The sequence below is a fragment of the Fusarium solani genome (assembly GCF_023522795.1).
Source record: "Fusarium solani strain SB1 chromosome Unknown bctg00000001, whole genome shotgun sequence".
In the NCBI taxonomy this organism is placed as follows: Eukaryota; Fungi; Ascomycota; class Sordariomycetes; order Hypocreales; family Nectriaceae; genus Fusarium; species Fusarium solani.
The window spans coordinates 5306633-5324820 of NW_027072156.1; the positions used below are offsets into that span (position 1 = coordinate 5306633).

Consider the following 18188-nt stretch of genomic DNA (forward strand, 5'->3'; position numbering starts at 1 on the left):
ACTCTGAGTGGCAACCCGATTTTGCCAAAAGGAGCTCAAGTGCCACAAGCTTCTCATACTCCTTAATTCTCACATCTCAATATGGCCCGTCACAAACGTCGTTACCCATTCGAAGGTCCACAACAACAATACGTACAATACTTGGAGGGCAAAGTCGCTTTACTGGCCAACCGTAATGCAGAGCTGGAACGGAAACTACAACTAGCCCAATTGCAGTCAACGCAGTCGAGTCTACTTACGTTGTCACCACAGTCGAGTCTACCTCCGCCGTCAACGCAGTCGAGTCTACCGAGTCTACCTACATCGTCAACACAGTCGAGTCTACCTCCGCCGTCAGATTCTCCCCACAGGTCGGAACTAGTATTCCAGATAGAGACCCCGGATATCGCAGAATCAGAAACACCAACCCCCAAATCACCATGGGAAGAAGCAGCAGCAGATTTTCTAGACCGGGTGCCGACCTCCGAATCTCAATGGTCCGAGACACAACGCAAGACACAGCTATCCACGCGAGAGCAGATCGTTGAAGCTTGGCAAATCCTCGTTCTCCGTTCGCCCTTCATTCGTTCCACTATTCCCTGCGTCAGGTCATCGGTAACTCCTTTTGTGATCGTTAAAGCATACCAACAGCTCCAAGCAGTCCTCCATCAGCATGCCGCCAATGCGACCCAGTTAAGTAATTACAGCCTCCTGCTTTTCTATTGCCTCTGCGCCGTCGCTCGAGGGACTGGAATGGACGTTGAGGAAGTGGACAAGCTCATTGGGGCTTGCCTGTCCAGTGGTCGGCAAACCTCTGCCTATTGGATGAGGCTTCGATTCGCTGCGAAGCGGGCGGCTGGTTTGATCGAAGAGCTAGAAGTCAACCTGGGTCCTCTGGTCTCTCAGCTCTTTGTGCTTTGTAAATCTGCGAAGTCCGATTGCAAGACAGTTACTAAATATCAGTAGGTGGCCCACCGATGACGACATACAAAAAGTGGTCAGACCGGAAAGAGACCTATAGTTATCTTGTTGGCCAGATCACGACAAAGATCAAACCCCTCACACATGAGGAACAGAAAGATAACTGTATATCCTTTTCTCCGGCGTTCCTAGTCGCGTATATGGGTCCATGGAGGTGCGTCTATTGTTTTGGACCCGGCAGGTGGATGCTAAGAAATGAACCAGTTTAGGTGACGTCAACGGAGCCCTGGAAACGAATCTCAGTCAAGAGGAGTATGAGCGGAGAGTTCGAGTCGTGAAAGGAATAGAGGCGCAGGTCGATGCTCAGGAACCAGCCAGGCTGGGCAGAGCTTTTGTCCAGACGGGCAACCCAGATGTCATGCTGGGAGACCATGAAGCAAGCCAGAGTCATTGCAGTACTACTACTGGCCAACAAGTTGCCCGAACGCTCCTTGGGATGCGCGACACTCAACCCTTGAACCTTGCTTCCCCGATCCCTACCGAACCGCCAGTCATCCCCTTAGACTACGGGGGAATTGATCCGTCACGAAACCAGGAATCCCGCGGTCTTGACACAGAAGCCTTCAGCCCAGTCAGCATGTCTGAGTATCTTGACTATCAAGGCGAACAAGAATAATACAGAAATACTGCATAGCGTTCCCAGCTGTAACACCTTCATCAGCTTGCTTCCGCGACGCCCTGTTCTTCGCTTGGTGGATCCTTGGCCGGCTCCCAGTCGTACTGAACCATTTCGAAACAGATCGTCCCGTGCTTCACAACAATTCGACTATTTCCAGGGATCTGAATAGGAACCCCTATGTGCCAAGGCATAGGCTCCTGGACAGCTTCAGTCTCCCTGTCGGGCTGATACATGACATCGGGTAGCTTTGGGGGGTTGGAGGGATATGGCAGTGCCAAGGGGATGAACACGGTAATGGTGCTCTCCGGCGAGGCGATTGAGCCAATATCAAGTTCGCGTGGCCTATAATTCCGATGGGAAGTGATACATTGGTTTTCAAGGAGGGCATCGTCTTTGATCTTTGGTTCCTAGGCATGGCAGTTAGTATCATAGGTTGCTGCGGAATAGCTTACTCTTACGTATTTCTCATGAAAATAACCAAGAATTTCAGCATCCGCCTTGGCCAGTTTATATTCGCGCACTGGGCCTATTTCCTTGTAGAACTCCCAGTCCCTTCGCCTTGCACACAACTGGTGCAGCGTTGCTTCGGCCGGGAGTGCTTTGAAACTGCTCATAGCTTGTCTCTGGCTCTTTGGCGACGCTATTTGTCACAAGGAATCAGCAGCTGGGAAAATGGCGGTTTTTATATCAAGGATGCCTATGGGGATTTCTAGATGTTATTCATCCAACTGATGACTCCTCGTTAGGCTTGGAAATCTGTCACGCGCGAATGCATCGGGTTGAGATGTTCAGCGGGACCTTGGATTAATGCTGTCAACCGACTGGTCTATTTTACTTAGTCATACAACATGGATGGGGCTTTTAGTCAGATCGGATAGTTTCATATTCGTTCTATTCATTCACTTGATGGCATGACTCGATGGTTGCATACTCAGACCGAAGCCGACCCAAGTCAGAGACAAAAGTAGTGCAAAGGATCATCTGCAGGTACCAGCAAAGAATCAAGTTAAGAGACAAAAAACTATTCCGCTTGAGACGCGGGAAGACCTATGAGAGAACCACTTGCAATACCGCCTCCCGGCCTTTTCTTTCTCGTTCTAATACCCTATAGCCCCAAAGTTATTGATACCACAACCAACTCGTTTAACCAACAGTAAGGGTTCCCATTAGCAGTTGCTTAGGAACCATTTCTCTCATCATACAGGGGAAGTCGGATAGGGCTAAAGTCTCTTGTATCAACATTGGTCTGAGATCCTCCAGCGGGACGGTTGTTGCTGGCTGTAGTTGCGGGATCAGCAGGAGGGTTCGGAGGGGGGTTCGGAGGGGGGTTCGGAGGAGGGTTCGGAGGAGTGCTCCTTGATGCTTTCGAGCCGTTGGGGTCCGTACTGGTGCTGCTGTCTTGCTGGTTGTTGGCCATCGTGAAGAGAAGGAAGTCAATGATTGATGAGAACGATCGGCTTGTATCTGGAGCCAAACTGTTAGAAGAACGATGTGAATGCTGGCAAAGATTTGAATGCGTTCCCACTAGAAGGACGTTGAAGCGAGATACAACAATGTGGTCGAGTTCAGGAAAAGGGGAACATCAACGACGTACCGACAGGAGCAATTGCGCGTTAAGCACTCAGAGATATCAATCAGGATTTCCACCTGATGGGGAGAAATCGCAGACAAGACGGTCTAGAACAAAGTGTGGCGGTAGAAAAACCAACGGAGGAAAACAAGGTGTTCTTATACTTACTAGCCGGCCTGACAGACGGGAGACCGAACTGACCTTGCGCTATTCCATCACCAGGATTCCAATGGGGGGCACAGATACGTCCCGTCCATGCCCATTAGCCACCAGGATGCCATGAACACGTCAGGGACATGTTCCTGTTGTCTCCCCTTTGTCGAATGCAAGAAGTCTCAGCTTAGTTGCATGCAGGTTGGTCGCGACCTCGTTCCCGTTGCATTGACATGCAGCAACTGTTGAGGGTGGGAACTCCGAGCCGGGCTCGAGTAATAGGACAGGCGGCTTTGCCAATGCGTACATCGCAACCCTGCAAGTGGGATGGCAGCAACTATGAGGAGAACCAACAGCCCTAGAACACTAGCCAGCAGGCCATCATATGCGACCTCCCTGCTGTTCTGTTCTAGTCTGCTTATGGTGTAGTTGCCAGCCCGGTTTCCATCACAGGCCTATGCCGATCTGAGACAGTATTGAGCAACAGCCACCATGCACACGTCAGGAACCCATCCTTGTTGTCTCCGGTCGAATGCGAGAAGATCTCAGCTTAGGTGCATGCAGGTTGGTCGCGACACCGTTCGCGTTGCGTTGGCCTACAGCAACCATTCACTCTAGTCCATCAGAGGATAGACATGATGACCGAGTAATTGGCCATACAGATGCTCTTAACACAGCCGAGGAGCTCCCCATGAGCTGAGCTATAGCGCAGTCTGCCATGCATCAGCGGGATGAGGCGGCCGGAACAAAGGCGGCCGATTGGGCTACGAGTTCTCAGTGAGATGTGGGTTCAAGGGGGTCTAAGGGGACAAGCTGTAGACGCAAACTGGAGTTTGGTATATTCAATCTAGCCGATAATTACAACATAGCCTCATATACATAGCATCTCGCAAACGCATTGTGCATTTTAATTGTCTTGGCCGGTTGGAAGTCCAGCTCCTAGCCAAGCTCAGCGAAGGGTGCGAGACTGAAGATGTCAAATTTAAACTAAAATCAACACAGAAGAAAGGAGCAACTACAAACTATCAAGTGCACCATCAGGTGCATTGGCGAGCAATGGTCAGTACTTCTGGTGTTATGCGGAATCAAGTGCGGAGTCGAGTGCGACACCAGCCGCGAAGTCGAGTGCGACACCAGCTGCGGAGTCGAGTGCGACACCAGCTGCGAAGTCGAGTGCGACACCAGCTGCGGAGTCGAGTGCGGAATTGTGTGAGCTTTGAGAGTCACGTGCTCTTAGTGGGGCTATTGACATGACATCAGAAGGTTTATGTCACGGTAGTGGGTCTCGAGCAGGAGCATGTGTGCCCAATTCTTCCGATGAATCGGGTGCCGGGCCTGAACTTGGACTTGTTTTAACTCAAAGACCCATCCCAATAGTCGACCATGGGCTCGATAATCAACTCACGCAAGCGAACAACACTCTAAGTATGTCGGAAATACATTGAGCTCAAGGCGAGCTAACAGTACGATTAGAAATTGTCCCTTCCTAGGTTTCCGAGCCCTAGAAACCGATCGACGTCCCCCTACAAACCACGATAAGAAGAGGGGCTTCAGCTTTTGCGATGCCCGATACTGGAGATAATGCTCTCAACGGCACGGAGGAGTATATTGTTGGACCGCACACCTTCACCGTTGAAGGCCAAGAGTTGGTCATATCGGAGGGAATGATGATTTCCATCTTTCCGCCAGGCCAGACTCTTGCTTCTTTCCACGACAAGCGCACTGGGGAAAAGGGACAGCGCGTATCCCGAGGAGACAGGGTCAAGGTGTACAAGGCGAAGGTGGTATTTAAGTAACCGAAGGCATTAATATTCTCACGTGCTAAATTCCAACTGTCTAACGATTTCCCAGCCCGCCTTGAATCCAACCCGTAGAATAAATGATATATCTTGTGCATCATCACGAGGAATCATTGCGATGATAGAGTCTGTCCGCAATCCATTCTGTTCCATAGTGAGGGCCTCTCTCTTCCTCTCCCAGCACCATTGGCGGCTTGTCTTCATGGCTTGAAGCATCGCAGAATCCCCCAGGACGGTATCAAGTCGTTCGCTCCGGGCGTTGAAAAACTGAACAGCTACAGCTGTATCAAGGTTAGCAAGGTAACGTACTATCGTTCGTCTTGAGCTTACTCTTTGGGATAAGATCTGGCGGTGTATCGAGGTCATCTATTTCTGGGAGGACTAAAGCTGTTTCACTGAGGCCAAAAGACTCTACAACAGGAGGGTTCAGTCGGCGCCTCTTTGCTTTTCGGGTGGCTAACAGATCTGGCTAGGTCAGAGGAGCGAGGATTTCGCACGTGCCGAGTGAATGCGTGAATACTAACCAAGCAAAAGCTGCCCATTTTCTGTGGGCTGTCCATCTTCTGTGGTGTTCAGATTGCAAACGTCATTGAAAATGGCAATACACGTATCCCTCAACTCAGGGTAAATCTCACAATCGCCGATGACGCGTGAAAACAACGAGGCAAAAATATCGACCAAGCCGGTCCTCTCAATGTTTTGAATAGTCGTCTTGGTGAAAGTGGATAGCACAATAATCAACCGGTCAATCAAGACCTCCGGGTCGACTGTGTCATCGTGAAGGAGGTGCGAAATAGCCTGACTCTCTTTGTCTCCATTGACCAGTTTCTTGAGGTTATTTCGGAGCGTGTCCTTAAGTCGTCGTTTGCTAAATCGCGTCGCGGTAAGGGTTTTGAGAACGGTCTTAGTCAGATCCAAATCTCTCCGTAACTGGCTGAATACTTTGGCAGCTTCGAGCTTCGATTGGTGCTGAACCGTCGAATCGTCGAGGCCGAAAAGAGACGCATCCTTATCCAAGGAGAAAACCATCTCTAGGGCGAGAAATTTGATGCATGTAGCGATATGACCAGGAACGTCAATGCTGCTGAGGTAGGGAACGAGCGAGGGAGATGACGAGGGAGACGACGAGGTGGGCGACGGAGGTGGGCGACGAGGTGGGCGACGAAGGTGGGCGACGAGGTGGGCGACGAAGGACGAGGGGGAGTCGTGGAGCAGGGCAATCAAAGTGATTGGCTATGATGACTGTATACGTGAAACGCATTGATTGGCTGCTCTTCCATTTCGGCCGCGCGTCCTCCAGCGAGCATTCTACTGGATGGAGGTAGTTGGGCTATGAGCTTTGTATGGCTGGGTGGACACATGGCACCATGACTACCCTTGTTATCCGTTCCCCCGAAGCTGCACATGACACACTCTTCTAGAGAAAACGAGCCAATTGCTCAATCAATGCTAGGTTTCTAAGTTGGGTGTGTAATGTGCAGCAAGAAATGCCGCTTTTCGCATGTGTTTATCATTATACACGACCACACTTGCTGCATGTCCACTATGAATTGGTTCCAGACTCGTTCTCACAACTCGTCCTTGAGCTGCGCGTATCTGCTCACTTATGCTTATGTCGTCCAATCCAGGATCACAGGATGATCGCAACCTACGTATATATAGCATGCTCTGCTGAACAACAACATAGAATCCGTGTACAACTTCGTCTCTCATACACGCTCTTTGTGAAACCTTTTTGAACGATTCAACCCCTTGCATTGAAAACCTCGCTATCAAACATGGAAGGAGGATATCCTCCATTCAGACTTGAGGACTTTTACGACGAACTCGAGATCAAACTCTTTGAACGAGCTCAACATGACATTGAGTACAAAGCCTCTGGTGCCGTCCAAGCTGTCCTCTTTGCCCGTTTTCAACGGCCTTGGCAGCTTCTCTGTGAACAAGCTCCAGATGACAGCAGGAGACGTGTTGACATGTCAGTCATACGTTTGTCAGCGAATAAAGAAATATTGGAACCAGTGATGCACGTCGAGGTGAAACGCAGGGGGGGTCTCTCAAAGACGTCGAACTCCAAGGGAGAGATGCTGGAGACCGGGCTATCGCCGAGGGCTGCCTTTCAGGCATCTTTATCATGACGATATGGGGTCTCAGGTTCCGGGTCTGGTACATGTCCCCTCACTCCCCAAAGCTACAGCCATTGTTTGGGTCTTCGAAGGAGGCGAATAAGGAGGAGTATAAGGACTTGAGGTCGTATGAGGGTGCTCTCGAGCTCCAATCTTCAATCAGTATGATTCAGGGCAATACACCTCTGAGAGTAGCGCCAACGGTGCCGAGCCAGCCAATGCCAAGCCAGCTGCAGGCAGATTGGGAACAGTCACAGCCGAATTGGGGGCAGATACAGATACCGACACACGACACCTATATCCAGTATCCCGTCGAACCCGATCCAGGCTCCTCAAGCGCCGGAGCCGATGCTACATCGGCTTCAAAGCGTGTGCCTATCGATACTCATGGGACAACTGATGAACTGGGGAGTGAGGAATCAGGTGCGGAGGATGACATTGAGCCGTCTGAGGGGGAGGGGAAGGGTAAGAGAAAGGAAAAGAAGAGGGAGAAGGGGAGGAGAGAGGTCAAAGTCAAACGCGTGAGTGGTTTTACGACCAAGTATGAGTTTACAGATGCAAAGGGCAAAACTATAACCACTACTAAGGGAGACTGGGTGGAGAAGAAGTCTGATGGGGGGCGTCCCATCTTCGAGTATCGAGGCAAGCGCCACATTTACTGGTGCAAGTCCTTGAAGTGATCGGGGAAATGATATTCCGGGTTGTCTCTCCTTGTCGGATCTTTTTCCGGCTAGCTCGTGTCTTATTTATCACAGTCCCTACCGTTTTTCGTGCAGCGTGTTGGTCTCCTCATTTCTTTCGCGGTTTCCCTCAACTCCCTAAGATTGGCTGCCTTAATCATGAGCCAGCTGTGCTTGACGCGTAGGTGCGCTCTTTGTCAATTCCAGTTTTGCGCTGGAGATGACCTCATTGCTTGTAGGCCCACCGGCTTATCAGATGCAACCTCCGCTAACCTTCGGTAGTGGACGGCGGCAAGAAGTCCGGGCCCCTGCAGTTCTGCTCTCGTACAGAGGCCCAAGATGACTCTGGGGACATTGTTTACAAGGCATGCGCATATCCTTGTATCCATGCAAGAGAGCAGGCGATCGGGTGCCATGTTTCTTGCCTCAATATGCTGGATTCCGCGCCTCTACAACGGTGTCTGGAGATCAGCAGCTACTCTTTTGAGCCTCAACCGTGTCAAGAACGAGCTCGACATCGATGGCTACGAGATGAGGTCACATCGAAACTTGAAAAGTCTGTGCCGTTGCCAGCCGAGCTACGACGAGAGATCAGCTACTATCTGCTCCAAGAGTATGCTGTCACGAGTACCAGGCCTTTCCTAAATCGCCGCAAGATCTTCAGTATTTCTGCGACTAGCCTCGCTCTGACCATCGAACACCACGTCGAGTTCGAAGGACAAAGGTACCTCAGCAATCTGACAATCGATAAGAATCGAAGCGAAGCCTCGCCGATCACCAAAGTCGTCTACGTATCTGAAGATCATCGAGGAATTCAGAAAATAGTATGTAGCACGTCCACGGATACGCCGAAGGCTGTCTATACTCCTGGTGTATGGTGGAAAGCATTGCCAATCCGACAGGCAGACGGCATCGTGGAGTTTCATGGCGATGTATGAGGTCCCCCACGCTTGGCAGCCGTTGAACTAACTATCTCCCAAAGGGCATAAAGTTGCGCCATCTAACGTATAAGGACGGCTCTACTACGAAGACAACTCATAATGCTCCCTCATTTGCGATTCCTCAGAATCCCCAGAAGTCCTTTCGCCTATACCGATTTCATCAGGCCCATTGCCCAGCGCCGCCTCGGATCAGAAGGCTTCAGTACAATTTCCATGGAATCACCGGGCTTTCAGTCTGCTGTAACCCCGAGCCCCTTGCCTTGCACGCCCACACAACAGATGATGACCTATCTTTCTACAAGTCGTCTCCAGATAGTTCGGTATGGGTTCATATCCCTTTTAAACCGAACGAGCGTATCATGAGCCTTTGGATGCGACAGGCTCTTGGTCATTTAAACCAGCACTTGGCGCTCGCATTTACGACAAATTTGGGTCGCACACAGTTGCTGGGAGCCCAAACCACACCAGTTCTCTCAGCCTGCCCCTGGACCCTTCTAGATATGCCCTACGGGCAACCCAGTAATGTCTTTTTCGATTCACATCCTGCGGGAATCATGTGCCTCGGCTTCCACTCCAAAGCGCCAGCGCACACCGGAACCAGCCCACTTGTTCCCCCAAGGCCACTGTCGTCACATCCGAGCCCGGCGTCATTTGAGGGCTTCCTCTGGTCTCGGGCTTCTCTTGAGGACGTCGTCGAGATAACCCCATGCCGTGGAGTGGCTACAGCCAGGCCAGAGATAACAGGCCTATCATTTCGTTATGGCGATGGGACAACGGCATGCGTGGGGCAAGTTCGCTTGGACTGCCTTGATCCACCTCTAATGGTGAAGTCTTCTCAAAGGCTCTATCTACGATTTGAGAAAACAGAAGAGAGTCTTCCCTATATATCTGAGGTTGTACAATCTACCGAGAATCCGCAGTCGACCACTGGTACATGGTTTGAGGTTTCTTGGGCTGATACCCTTGAATGGTGGTACTCCTACAGACAGTGTCAGGTTTGGCAGAATGGGCGCTGGAGCTTGAGCATGAGATGTTAGAGAGTTTCGGGGGCTTGGAGATAAAACTATTCTTGTTAATACACTATTAATTTCTTTAAACCTTCGCCCTCTCTTCTATTGATATGCATTATCTCAGGCAATACGAAGATCGAGAAGTTGGTATTATACGATGTGCTGCAGTCTAACCCCCATCCCAATATTGTCCGTCGCCTGAATACCGATCAGTCTGACTGTCTCTTTCTCGAACGCGTCGAGCCGCTAAAAGAAACCTGGTTGGGCTCTAGCGAGGCGGACCGCCGTCGCTGGGCGCGCGGGCTCCTAAGCGCCCTCAGCTGGCTCGAGAAGCTTGGCTGGGCCCACGGAGACTTGGGCAAGTGCAATATGGGCATATTCTCCGACGACTCCGGCAAGACGCACCTGAAGCTCTTCGACTTTGGCTCCGCGTACCAGCTCTCGCATGAACACGCCGACAGAATGCTTGAGAAAGACCATTTTGATCTCGCTACGTGCCTGCACTTCATCCTCTCCGGCATCGACCCGCTCTCTGGGTCGCTTTCCTCGGTCGAGCTCAAGCAGACTCGAGAGACGCTTATCGCTGGCTGCTGGACTGTAGCGCCGGGCAAGTTTTGGTTCCATCGCCGCCCATGTTGATGGGGCCTTGGGCTTGGCGCCGATGGACGAGGTTTTGTGTTCCAGCCGCCCGGATAGCTACTATGGTGATCTCGAGGTTCGTTGCCGGAATTGGCTTGGGTCGGCGACGAGAAGCCTACTTTGGATGAGCAGGGAGGATTACTTTGCCGCCTGTAAATCCGTCGGGATTGATGTGAGTATGTACGAGCGGTGATGGCAAGCTGGATGTGACACTTGCACTCTTCACATATCAACACAATAGCATTATTCGTTGGCCAGAGATGCAGTCGCACTCACGGCGGATTTATTAATAATATTTCTTGCTTTGCCAAACGTTCCCGACACCTGATCTTTAATCCAGCACCAACCGTCATAGTATGATGGCACAAGACCGCTATGCTATCTCTCTGCCAGCACCTGGGGATCTTTGCCAGCTTCCTGAAGGATTTCCCGAACCCGAGCGTACAGCCCTCTATCCTCCTGCTCCCACCTTCTGCCATTCGGCAACACTGCTTTCCGTAGCCTGTTGATCCATGGGATCAACGGCTGATAGTATGATGTGAAGTTTCCGTCTATAATCCTGCGGAAATCGCCTTCATTGCTGATTACACCCGTTTTAGAGACTGCCAACTCCTCTGTATCCATAAAATTCCACTTATCAAACCTTGGAACAGCCCTGTCCTTGTCTGGTCCATCGTAGTGGATGCATATCCAGAATAGGACCCAGAAGAATGACTCGAGATCGTGCATGAAGGAATGCTGCTCGCCCAGTAGCGCCCCGATTGCCATAAAAGCCCTTGTTCCAGTTTTCCCCTTTGCTCCTGACGCAGCCTCTCGTGACTCTTTAATAGCCAGGTCAAGGTCAATTAAGAAAGAAGGCCAGGAGGGGTTATTATCATCCTCGTTGATCATGAGATTATTGACCGAGATGTCTCTGTGGAGGAAGCCTGCCTTATGCAACGACTCGTGTCCCTCAATGCAGCGCTCGAACGCAGCAAGCAGAGCCGTTCGGGAGCTCGCCTTGTAGATGGGCAACCCATAGTCTCGGAGGATGACACGCCGATGTACGCGATTTGGTAGTGCACTGACGGCCTTCGTTGGAGACACGGAACAGGATCGCTTGCTAGAAGGTGGATGGGCGCCAATTTGGCTAGATGACCGCTTCCTGCTGGCTCTGGCGCTGCTGCCCCCTTCCCTTGATATGCCAGATGCGATGTTGTTCCGTGGCATTTGGCGTGCTGGGCGGTAGTTCGCAGCTCTCCTGATGTCCAGACCACGCCGAGTATTGCTCCGAATGTCGTCATCCATCCCACGTATCTGAACTGCCTCGTGGTGATAATATCGAGCCACGTTGACGACGCCTTTATTAGTCGCCTCACGTAACAGGTCGCCTTCCTCATCGCGTTCTGGGTATTGCCATGAATCCTTAATAACAAGCAGCATCTCTGGTCGTCCTTCGGGATGGGCTTTCCAACATGTCGTCGCTCGACCAGCTATGCAACGTGCCCGCTGCATTACCTGGTCGATGATGATCCGCTCGGTCGAACCATTCCTATTGACCTCGATGAATCGCTCCTGGTTTGCCGATATGATTGTCGGATCAAACCCAAGTTCCTCCTCGTTCATCCAAAGAAACCCAAGGATCGTGGACACAAACCGAAGCCCATCGTCGTTAATATCGAACTGTTCGGATGCGATCCCCCCGAGTCGGTCAAACGCCCAGACCCTCATGAGAGATCCGCAGAGAGTAAAGCCCAAGACGAAACGACGGGTGTCCTGCGCAGCGAGCACTTCCCTCGCGTACCTCCCAAGATCAAGCCATGCCTCTGAAGCTTTGTCGGCGGACGGGTTGCACTTTAGCTCTCCGGGCACGAGGATCTGGGACCAGTGGCATCTCGAGTCCTTTCCAGCTTGAGGATCATTCACAAATCCAACGTCCATCTTTCGTTTCCCCACAGAGCCGTCAATCGGTTCGTTGGGCTTTGCCAATGGCCTTCGTCGATGTCGATGCGTCGGAATTGACTTGTGATCGGCTGCGAATGCCGCCAGCTTCTCGCTGAAGTCAGCAAACCAACTCAGCACATCATCCTGGTTCGCATCTTTGGGCCATCCCTTCCAACCGTCCTCAAAGCGTGGATCACTATCTTCGAGGCATTGCTTAAAGAATGTCTGGGACGCCGTCTCAAGGTCGGCCACGCCTCCAAAGTATGTGTCGTGGAAGTTGCGGAGCCCGACATACATAGGGCCAAGCTCCTCCTTTAGCACATCGTCTACATATTTGCGGTGCTCGGACGAGTTCGCGAAGCTGCTGGTATTGCGGAGCCAGGGGGTTTGTTGGAAGGAAGATGCTGTCGGGCGGGGAGGCGGAGTGGATTCGGTGACGACATTGTAGACGCGATTCCATACGAGTGCATCGTCTAGATCATCGGCAAGGGCAGCCGTCAAGAGAGGCTTGATACGGTTGAAGTCGAAAAAGTCAGAGGCAACAGCAGCGATGAGTCTGAGAAGGTCGCTTCGGAGCGCACCACGACCGGTATTTGCGAGGAGCAGGCCTGAGGCTGTATGGCTTTGTAGAGCAAAAAGGAGAGGAAGTGTGAGATTTCGAAGATCTGGAGGCTAGTTAGAGCAGTGCTGCAACAAAGCTAGGGAGTCGCACCTTCTTGCCCAAGCTGCTCCAGCGCTTCTGGGATGCAGGAGATGCTCGTGCCTTCGTATATCGAATTGAAAGAAGCGCGAAAGGCATCAAGGCTATTCCCAATAGGGTTGTCCTTAATGATCTTCGTCTGCCCCTGATCCCTCATGGTGAGTGGGATGAGCTCAAGATGGGAGAGACAGAAAAGAGCAAGAGTCGCGTTCGTGGCAAGCAACCCAGCCACCAGGCCGAACCAATGCCGGGAAATTTTTGTTCCACGATTCTTAGTCAGCCTCTCACAGATGCCACTGGCCAACCAAAACTCTTCATTCACTGAGCCACGACTGAGCACCGTGTCAGGCATCACCTGCACCTGCGGGCACCGGTGGCATCAGGACTCGCTGGTGAAGGAATATCGAATGCAGGTGGGAGTGGAAAATGGAGTATGGGTGACTCGAAAAGTGGCGTAGAGAGCAGAGAGATAACCACAGGGAAGCGAAACCGAGGGGAAAGAGGCAGTGGAGAGGAGAGCACAGGCGATGAAGTGCGCATGTGAGAGTGAAACAAGGTAGTGAAGTCCAACCAGTGTCCAAAACAGGGACGTGATCCCAGATCTGGCTTGAGCGGCTCATCCTTGGTCTCCTGCTCTCTTTTTTCCTCCTTCTCCGCTGAACGAGCTAGCCATTTTCAGGCGTTGAGCGTCACATGACTCTAGATGTCTGTGGACTAGTTGTCTCCGCCCCCTACGGGCGGGGTTATTTTCAATATCGCTCGGATACCAGTCTGCTGCAAGGCAAATCAGCAAGGGTTGCTCCCTTTCGCTATGTCAGACGGTAATAACAAAACTACTAGGTCGGGCTCTCTTTTTAATCTTCCAGTGGGAGTTTTGCGTCCCATTCCTTACAACTCGGGTCATTCCTATTTACTGACATCGTGCGATAGGGATCCGGCGGGCAGGCTTGCCTATCCTGATATCATATCTGATATGATAAATTATCCTGATATCAGGATAACACACTATCCTGATATGATATCAGCTTAGCAGGATAGCAGAGATGATATCAGGATAGCAGCTTTAGCAGCTTTAGCAGAGATGATATAACAATAGACACATAGCTTAAAGGGCAATATTTTGTTCAATTCTAATCTAGATCATCATCTGAATCAACCCGAATACTACTGTTGATTTCACCGTCTACGACGAGCCCTCTACCACCACGTGATGATGGTATAATGAGTCCTTCACGCAACCAGTTACCGATACATTCAACCTTCTCCAGATTAGTACACGACATCCTTTCGCGATCCCATGATAAAGTACGTCTGCCTCCACTAAATGCTGACTCTGCATCAGCAGAACCAGGGGGGACAGATAGTGTATCGATGGCCATGCGACTGAGACGCGGATATGTCCGAACCTGATCCCTCTGACACCACCAGACCAGAGGAGAGCCTTCAATCTTTATTGGCTGGGCGTGGATAAAATTTTCGAAGTCATCTACGTCCCTGGTTATGTCCTCAGCGACCATAATCTCGTTCAGAAGCCGATCAAGCTCGTTTGGTTCTCCTTGCTGCGACCTAGACGCTTCGCTCAGCGCCTGGGCAGGTCCGAGGGCGGGCGCCATCTTGTATTCTTCCTCCCAGATTGTACGAGCGTCCCTAATGGCAGTCTCCGCCCATTCTTCCTTCCAGTGTGTTTTAAGGTATCGCGCTCGCTTCGACGGATCGAGGAGGAGGGCAGTTGCATAGATAGGTGACTCCCCAGATAGAGCATAGTACTTATCAAGTACGAACCAGCCCATATCAATCGAGTGCAGCATGAGAGGATCGTGTGTCCCCTCTGCTTCGTAGAGTTCCTATAGAGATGATTAGTAATTGGCCTACCTAGCTAGATGAAAAGATGGGATAATACCTTCTTCTGCTCGTAATGGCGAAGTAGTATATCCATGATCATGAGGTTTTGCGAGAGCGTCGTCGTCGCGCCTTGAGCCCACAAAGTGGTAGATGTGAAAGGTTGGAGAAATGCGTGTGTTTTCTCTAGGTAATCCCAATCTGAAGATGTGAGAAGATTATCACCTAGAGCCTTGTCATAGTCAAGCAGGAACTGCTTTACTTGCTGCTTTTTCCTCATTAGATTATCGATCATCCTATACCATGAATTCCAGCGCGTATCATTGTCAATACCGAGCCGTAACTTGATGCGCTCATCCCATGCATCACCGTGGATAGATGAGTTACGTAGCCACAGCCCGATCCGGTGTAGTTTTCGCAGGGCAGGGATCAAAAACCAGCCCTTCCTACCGGTGGTGTTGTCTAATCTAATATCGGATCTCGATGGAGGATTTCCCTTTTGAACGGAAGCCTTTTTGGATGCGACGCCGCCAGGGCGTCTCGTCTGAGCTCCCGTCTGATCTGGCTGGTTTGATGTATCACCACCTGACGCATCGTACAGGACGAGATAGAACCGTTCGTAGAGCTCATCACCGGTGACGTCGCTAGCAGCATCAAGGGCGGCTCGAAGTGCTTCTCGTGAAGACGCGAAAAGAAAGGCTTGAAGGGATAGGTTGATAATATGAAGGATACAACGGATGCGGTGTCGTTTCGGATCCCAGTTGATCTACTAAAGATTAGTCGACTAGCTAAAAGAATAAGGCAGGAGTATGACGTACCTGAAGATCCCGCTTCAGTCTGGTTGACAAATGCTGCAAACACGTGTCGTTTGACGTCGCATTATCGCCAGTATGACAGCCGAGTTGATTCGTGATACCGTACAAGACAAGTGTTGAGAAGATAAGTCGAGACTGATGTTCGCCAGAATGGCTGTGTCGAATCTCCAGTAGGCTCAGAAGTGCTCTCCTAGGCTGGTAATCCTTGTCAACCCATCGTGCACATACTGCGAGTACACCATGGCGATGTGGCGATGTCCAGAGATCAGATGAGATGTGGACCTTCGAAACGGCGCTCTGTAGCCTAGCCTTCAACTGCGACTGATATAGGCTAAAGTTTGCAGTAATATGACGCATTGCTTCGTGCCGTGATGTCATGAGAAGGTCCTCAATCGCGGGATTACAGGCTAGTATGATGTCCTGCATCTCATCCCATGTAACTGCCGAAAAGGGTAGTCGACGACGTGTGAGAAGGGCCACCATACTCTCAGTATAGCGCTGGGGATCGAACACTCTGCGGAGGGCTGATTCTGATGGGTTTGCTGTATAATAATCGCTGAGCCTGGCTTGCTTTAGTGGAGGACCAATGTCTGATGATCGGTCGGGTATCGTATTATCCGAAGAGTGAATGATATCGCTGTGTTGGCGCTTCGCATGGTATATCGCGTTGTCTCGTTTCGGATTTGACCAGGCCTGATCTGAGGAACAGAGAAGACATTCATAGACTACTGCTCCCTTCGTTCTGCGTTTCCCTGATGGTCCTAACTGGCCTTTATTCGGATATGTCGCGCGGAATATGCAATCGAAGTTCAGGACCTCAGATGATATTGATTCTGCATCAACAGCAGGATCGATACTCGTCTGGGACTTTGAGGTGCAATCCGCAGGTTGCTGTGATGAAGAGGCCATAATTAAGGAGTAGAGGCTCGAAATAATAGACTTTGAAGCAGGGGGTAAAAAAAAAAATATTGAGAGATTTGGGGATGTCAACCTAGCACTGATACACGAATGCAGACATGGAACAAAAGATCAGTGTAGATTGAGGACCACAAAATAAAAATGAGCGCTTGATTTTTCATTTAAAGGAGCGACGAAAGTCGGTCTCTTATACCTGTGTTCAGTCTGCTGATCTCATAGGCAGCAGGCTGTTGCCTAACGCTAATGATGGTGTAGCGTTCACGTTGACCGTGAAGCTATTCACGATGATTGTGATCCTTGCCCTTGATACCTCCAACAGTAAGCGAAGGTCTCCGGAGCTTGACAGGAGACACAGCCAACAGAGAAAATGTGGGTCTTTTCAGCTGATAAGATAACATTTGGCCAATCAGAGCCGGTCGCTTATGCTGATAGCTATCCTGATATCAGGATAAGCTAGCTTAGCTATATCCGATATCCGATATATATCATATCCGATATAGCAGGATAGCAGAGATGATATCAGGATAGCGTATCAGGATAGGCAAGTATGTACGCAGCTATGGTAAAGATGCTTGGCATGTCTAAGGAAGAAGTGGAGCGTCTTTGCGCTAGAGTTAACAGAGAGATATGTCTGCGAAGTTACCACGCATACTGTAGAATGTAAGTCTTGCTACACCTGCGGCTGTCAAGTTGATCACTGACGACCGATGGAGATATATTTGGACAGCAAGAAAACCCGACATGGTCTCTAGCAACAGTTCGCCATCCTCTGTCGTCTCGGCTTGAGGCGGTCCGCCTGGAAAGAGGAGAATACATCTTGGAAGGCGTTGAATACGGAGATCAATGGCTGTGGAAGCTTGAAGTAAGAGCGGGAAATGGCTTGTATTCGACTACATCGAGGTCGTAGTGGTCTATGAGTCGACAGAGGACATCATTGTCGTCATAGGTGCCTATCCGGAGCGAATTATCGACGCCATAATGTCATAATCCCTTCCTTGCAAGCCTCTTCGCGCTGATGATGTTCGTATGGAATCTTGGCACATACGCAACATCAAGGAGGACAAGAGCGCGCGTATTTCTCCCGTCTTCACCACCCAATGATAATCTTTACGTCTTCAGTGGCAATCAAGGGGTTGGGTTCGGTCTTGCGGCTTTACAGGAACAGCATGGTACGTACACTCGAGCAGTGTCCTGTCGCTGTTGTTGGAGCCCCCGACTTTGGTCCCCAATTCGTGCAGCCAATTGTGTAAGGCCTCCGTCGAGTCCCCCCTGGAATCCCCCATCGCCCTGCCTTCACGCCAGCTGGCCTCGGTGCTGAACTACCGGGGTAACCGCACTGTACTTGGCCACTAACTGGGGAGCCACCAGATACTCGAGCTGGTGGTTTAGAGGGGCGTACCAAGACAGAGCATAAGAGCCAGCAATCCGAGGTTCCGATGAGCTTTCTTTTGCAAAGTTGTTGGGGTGGCAGTGTGTGCATGGGTCTGGCAGTGACACCA

At 50.8% G+C, this 18188-nt stretch overlaps 7 protein-coding genes across 7 annotated transcripts; 3 read left to right on the forward strand and 4 right to left on the reverse strand.

Moving 5' to 3' along the window:
- Window positions 1–81: 81 nt before the first annotated feature.
- On the forward strand, window positions 82–1576 carry MRS44_003791 (uncharacterized protein; the record flags this gene model as incomplete). Its single annotated transcript, XM_065623354.1, has 5 exons — window positions 82–172; window positions 217–332; window positions 370–898; window positions 946–1114; window positions 1165–1576. The coding sequence occupies 5 exons, from the start codon at window positions 82–84 to the stop codon at window positions 1574–1576; spliced, it is 1317 nt and encodes a 438-aa protein (XP_065479426.1).
- Window positions 1577–1617: 41 nt separating this feature from the next.
- MRS44_003792 (uncharacterized protein) lies at window positions 1618–2996 on the reverse strand (the record flags this gene model as incomplete). The annotated part of the gene is made up of 3 exons (XM_065623355.1): window positions 1618–1986; window positions 2038–2131; window positions 2782–2996. The coding sequence occupies 3 exons, from the start codon at window positions 2994–2996 to the stop codon at window positions 1618–1620; spliced, it is 678 nt and encodes a 225-aa protein (XP_065479427.1).
- Window positions 2997–4377: 1381 nt separating this feature from the next.
- Window positions 4378–6470, reverse strand: MRS44_003793 (uncharacterized protein; the record flags this gene model as incomplete). Its single annotated transcript, XM_065623356.1, has 5 exons — window positions 4378–4516; window positions 5121–5382; window positions 5432–5566; window positions 5626–6334; window positions 6468–6470. 5 exons carry the CDS (start codon window positions 6468–6470, stop codon window positions 4378–4380), a joined length of 1248 nt encoding a protein of 415 aa, XP_065479428.1.
- A 409-nt stretch (window positions 6471–6879) lies between these two features.
- Window positions 6880–7904, forward strand: MRS44_003794 (uncharacterized protein; the record flags this gene model as incomplete). Its single annotated transcript, XM_065623357.1, has 2 exons — window positions 6880–7076; window positions 7121–7904. 2 exons carry the CDS (start codon window positions 6880–6882, stop codon window positions 7902–7904), a joined length of 981 nt encoding a protein of 326 aa, XP_065479429.1.
- A 431-nt stretch (window positions 7905–8335) lies between these two features.
- Window positions 8336–10494, forward strand: MRS44_003795 (uncharacterized protein; the record flags this gene model as incomplete). The annotated part of the gene is made up of 3 exons (XM_065623358.1): window positions 8336–8836; window positions 8887–9840; window positions 10024–10494. The coding sequence occupies 3 exons, from the start codon at window positions 8336–8338 to the stop codon at window positions 10492–10494; spliced, it is 1926 nt and encodes a 641-aa protein (XP_065479430.1).
- A 378-nt stretch (window positions 10495–10872) lies between these two features.
- On the reverse strand, window positions 10873–13274 carry MRS44_003796 (uncharacterized protein; the record flags this gene model as incomplete). The annotated part of the gene is made up of 2 exons (XM_065623359.1): window positions 10873–13082; window positions 13130–13274. The coding sequence occupies 2 exons, from the start codon at window positions 13272–13274 to the stop codon at window positions 10873–10875; spliced, it is 2355 nt and encodes a 784-aa protein (XP_065479431.1).
- Window positions 13275–14247: 973 nt separating this feature from the next.
- On the reverse strand, window positions 14248–16680 carry MRS44_003797 (uncharacterized protein; the record flags this gene model as incomplete). Its single annotated transcript, XM_065623360.1, has 3 exons — window positions 14248–14961; window positions 15018–15722; window positions 15775–16680. 3 exons carry the CDS (start codon window positions 16678–16680, stop codon window positions 14248–14250), a joined length of 2325 nt encoding a protein of 774 aa, XP_065479432.1.
- Between the last annotated feature and the right edge of the window lie 1508 nt (window positions 16681–18188).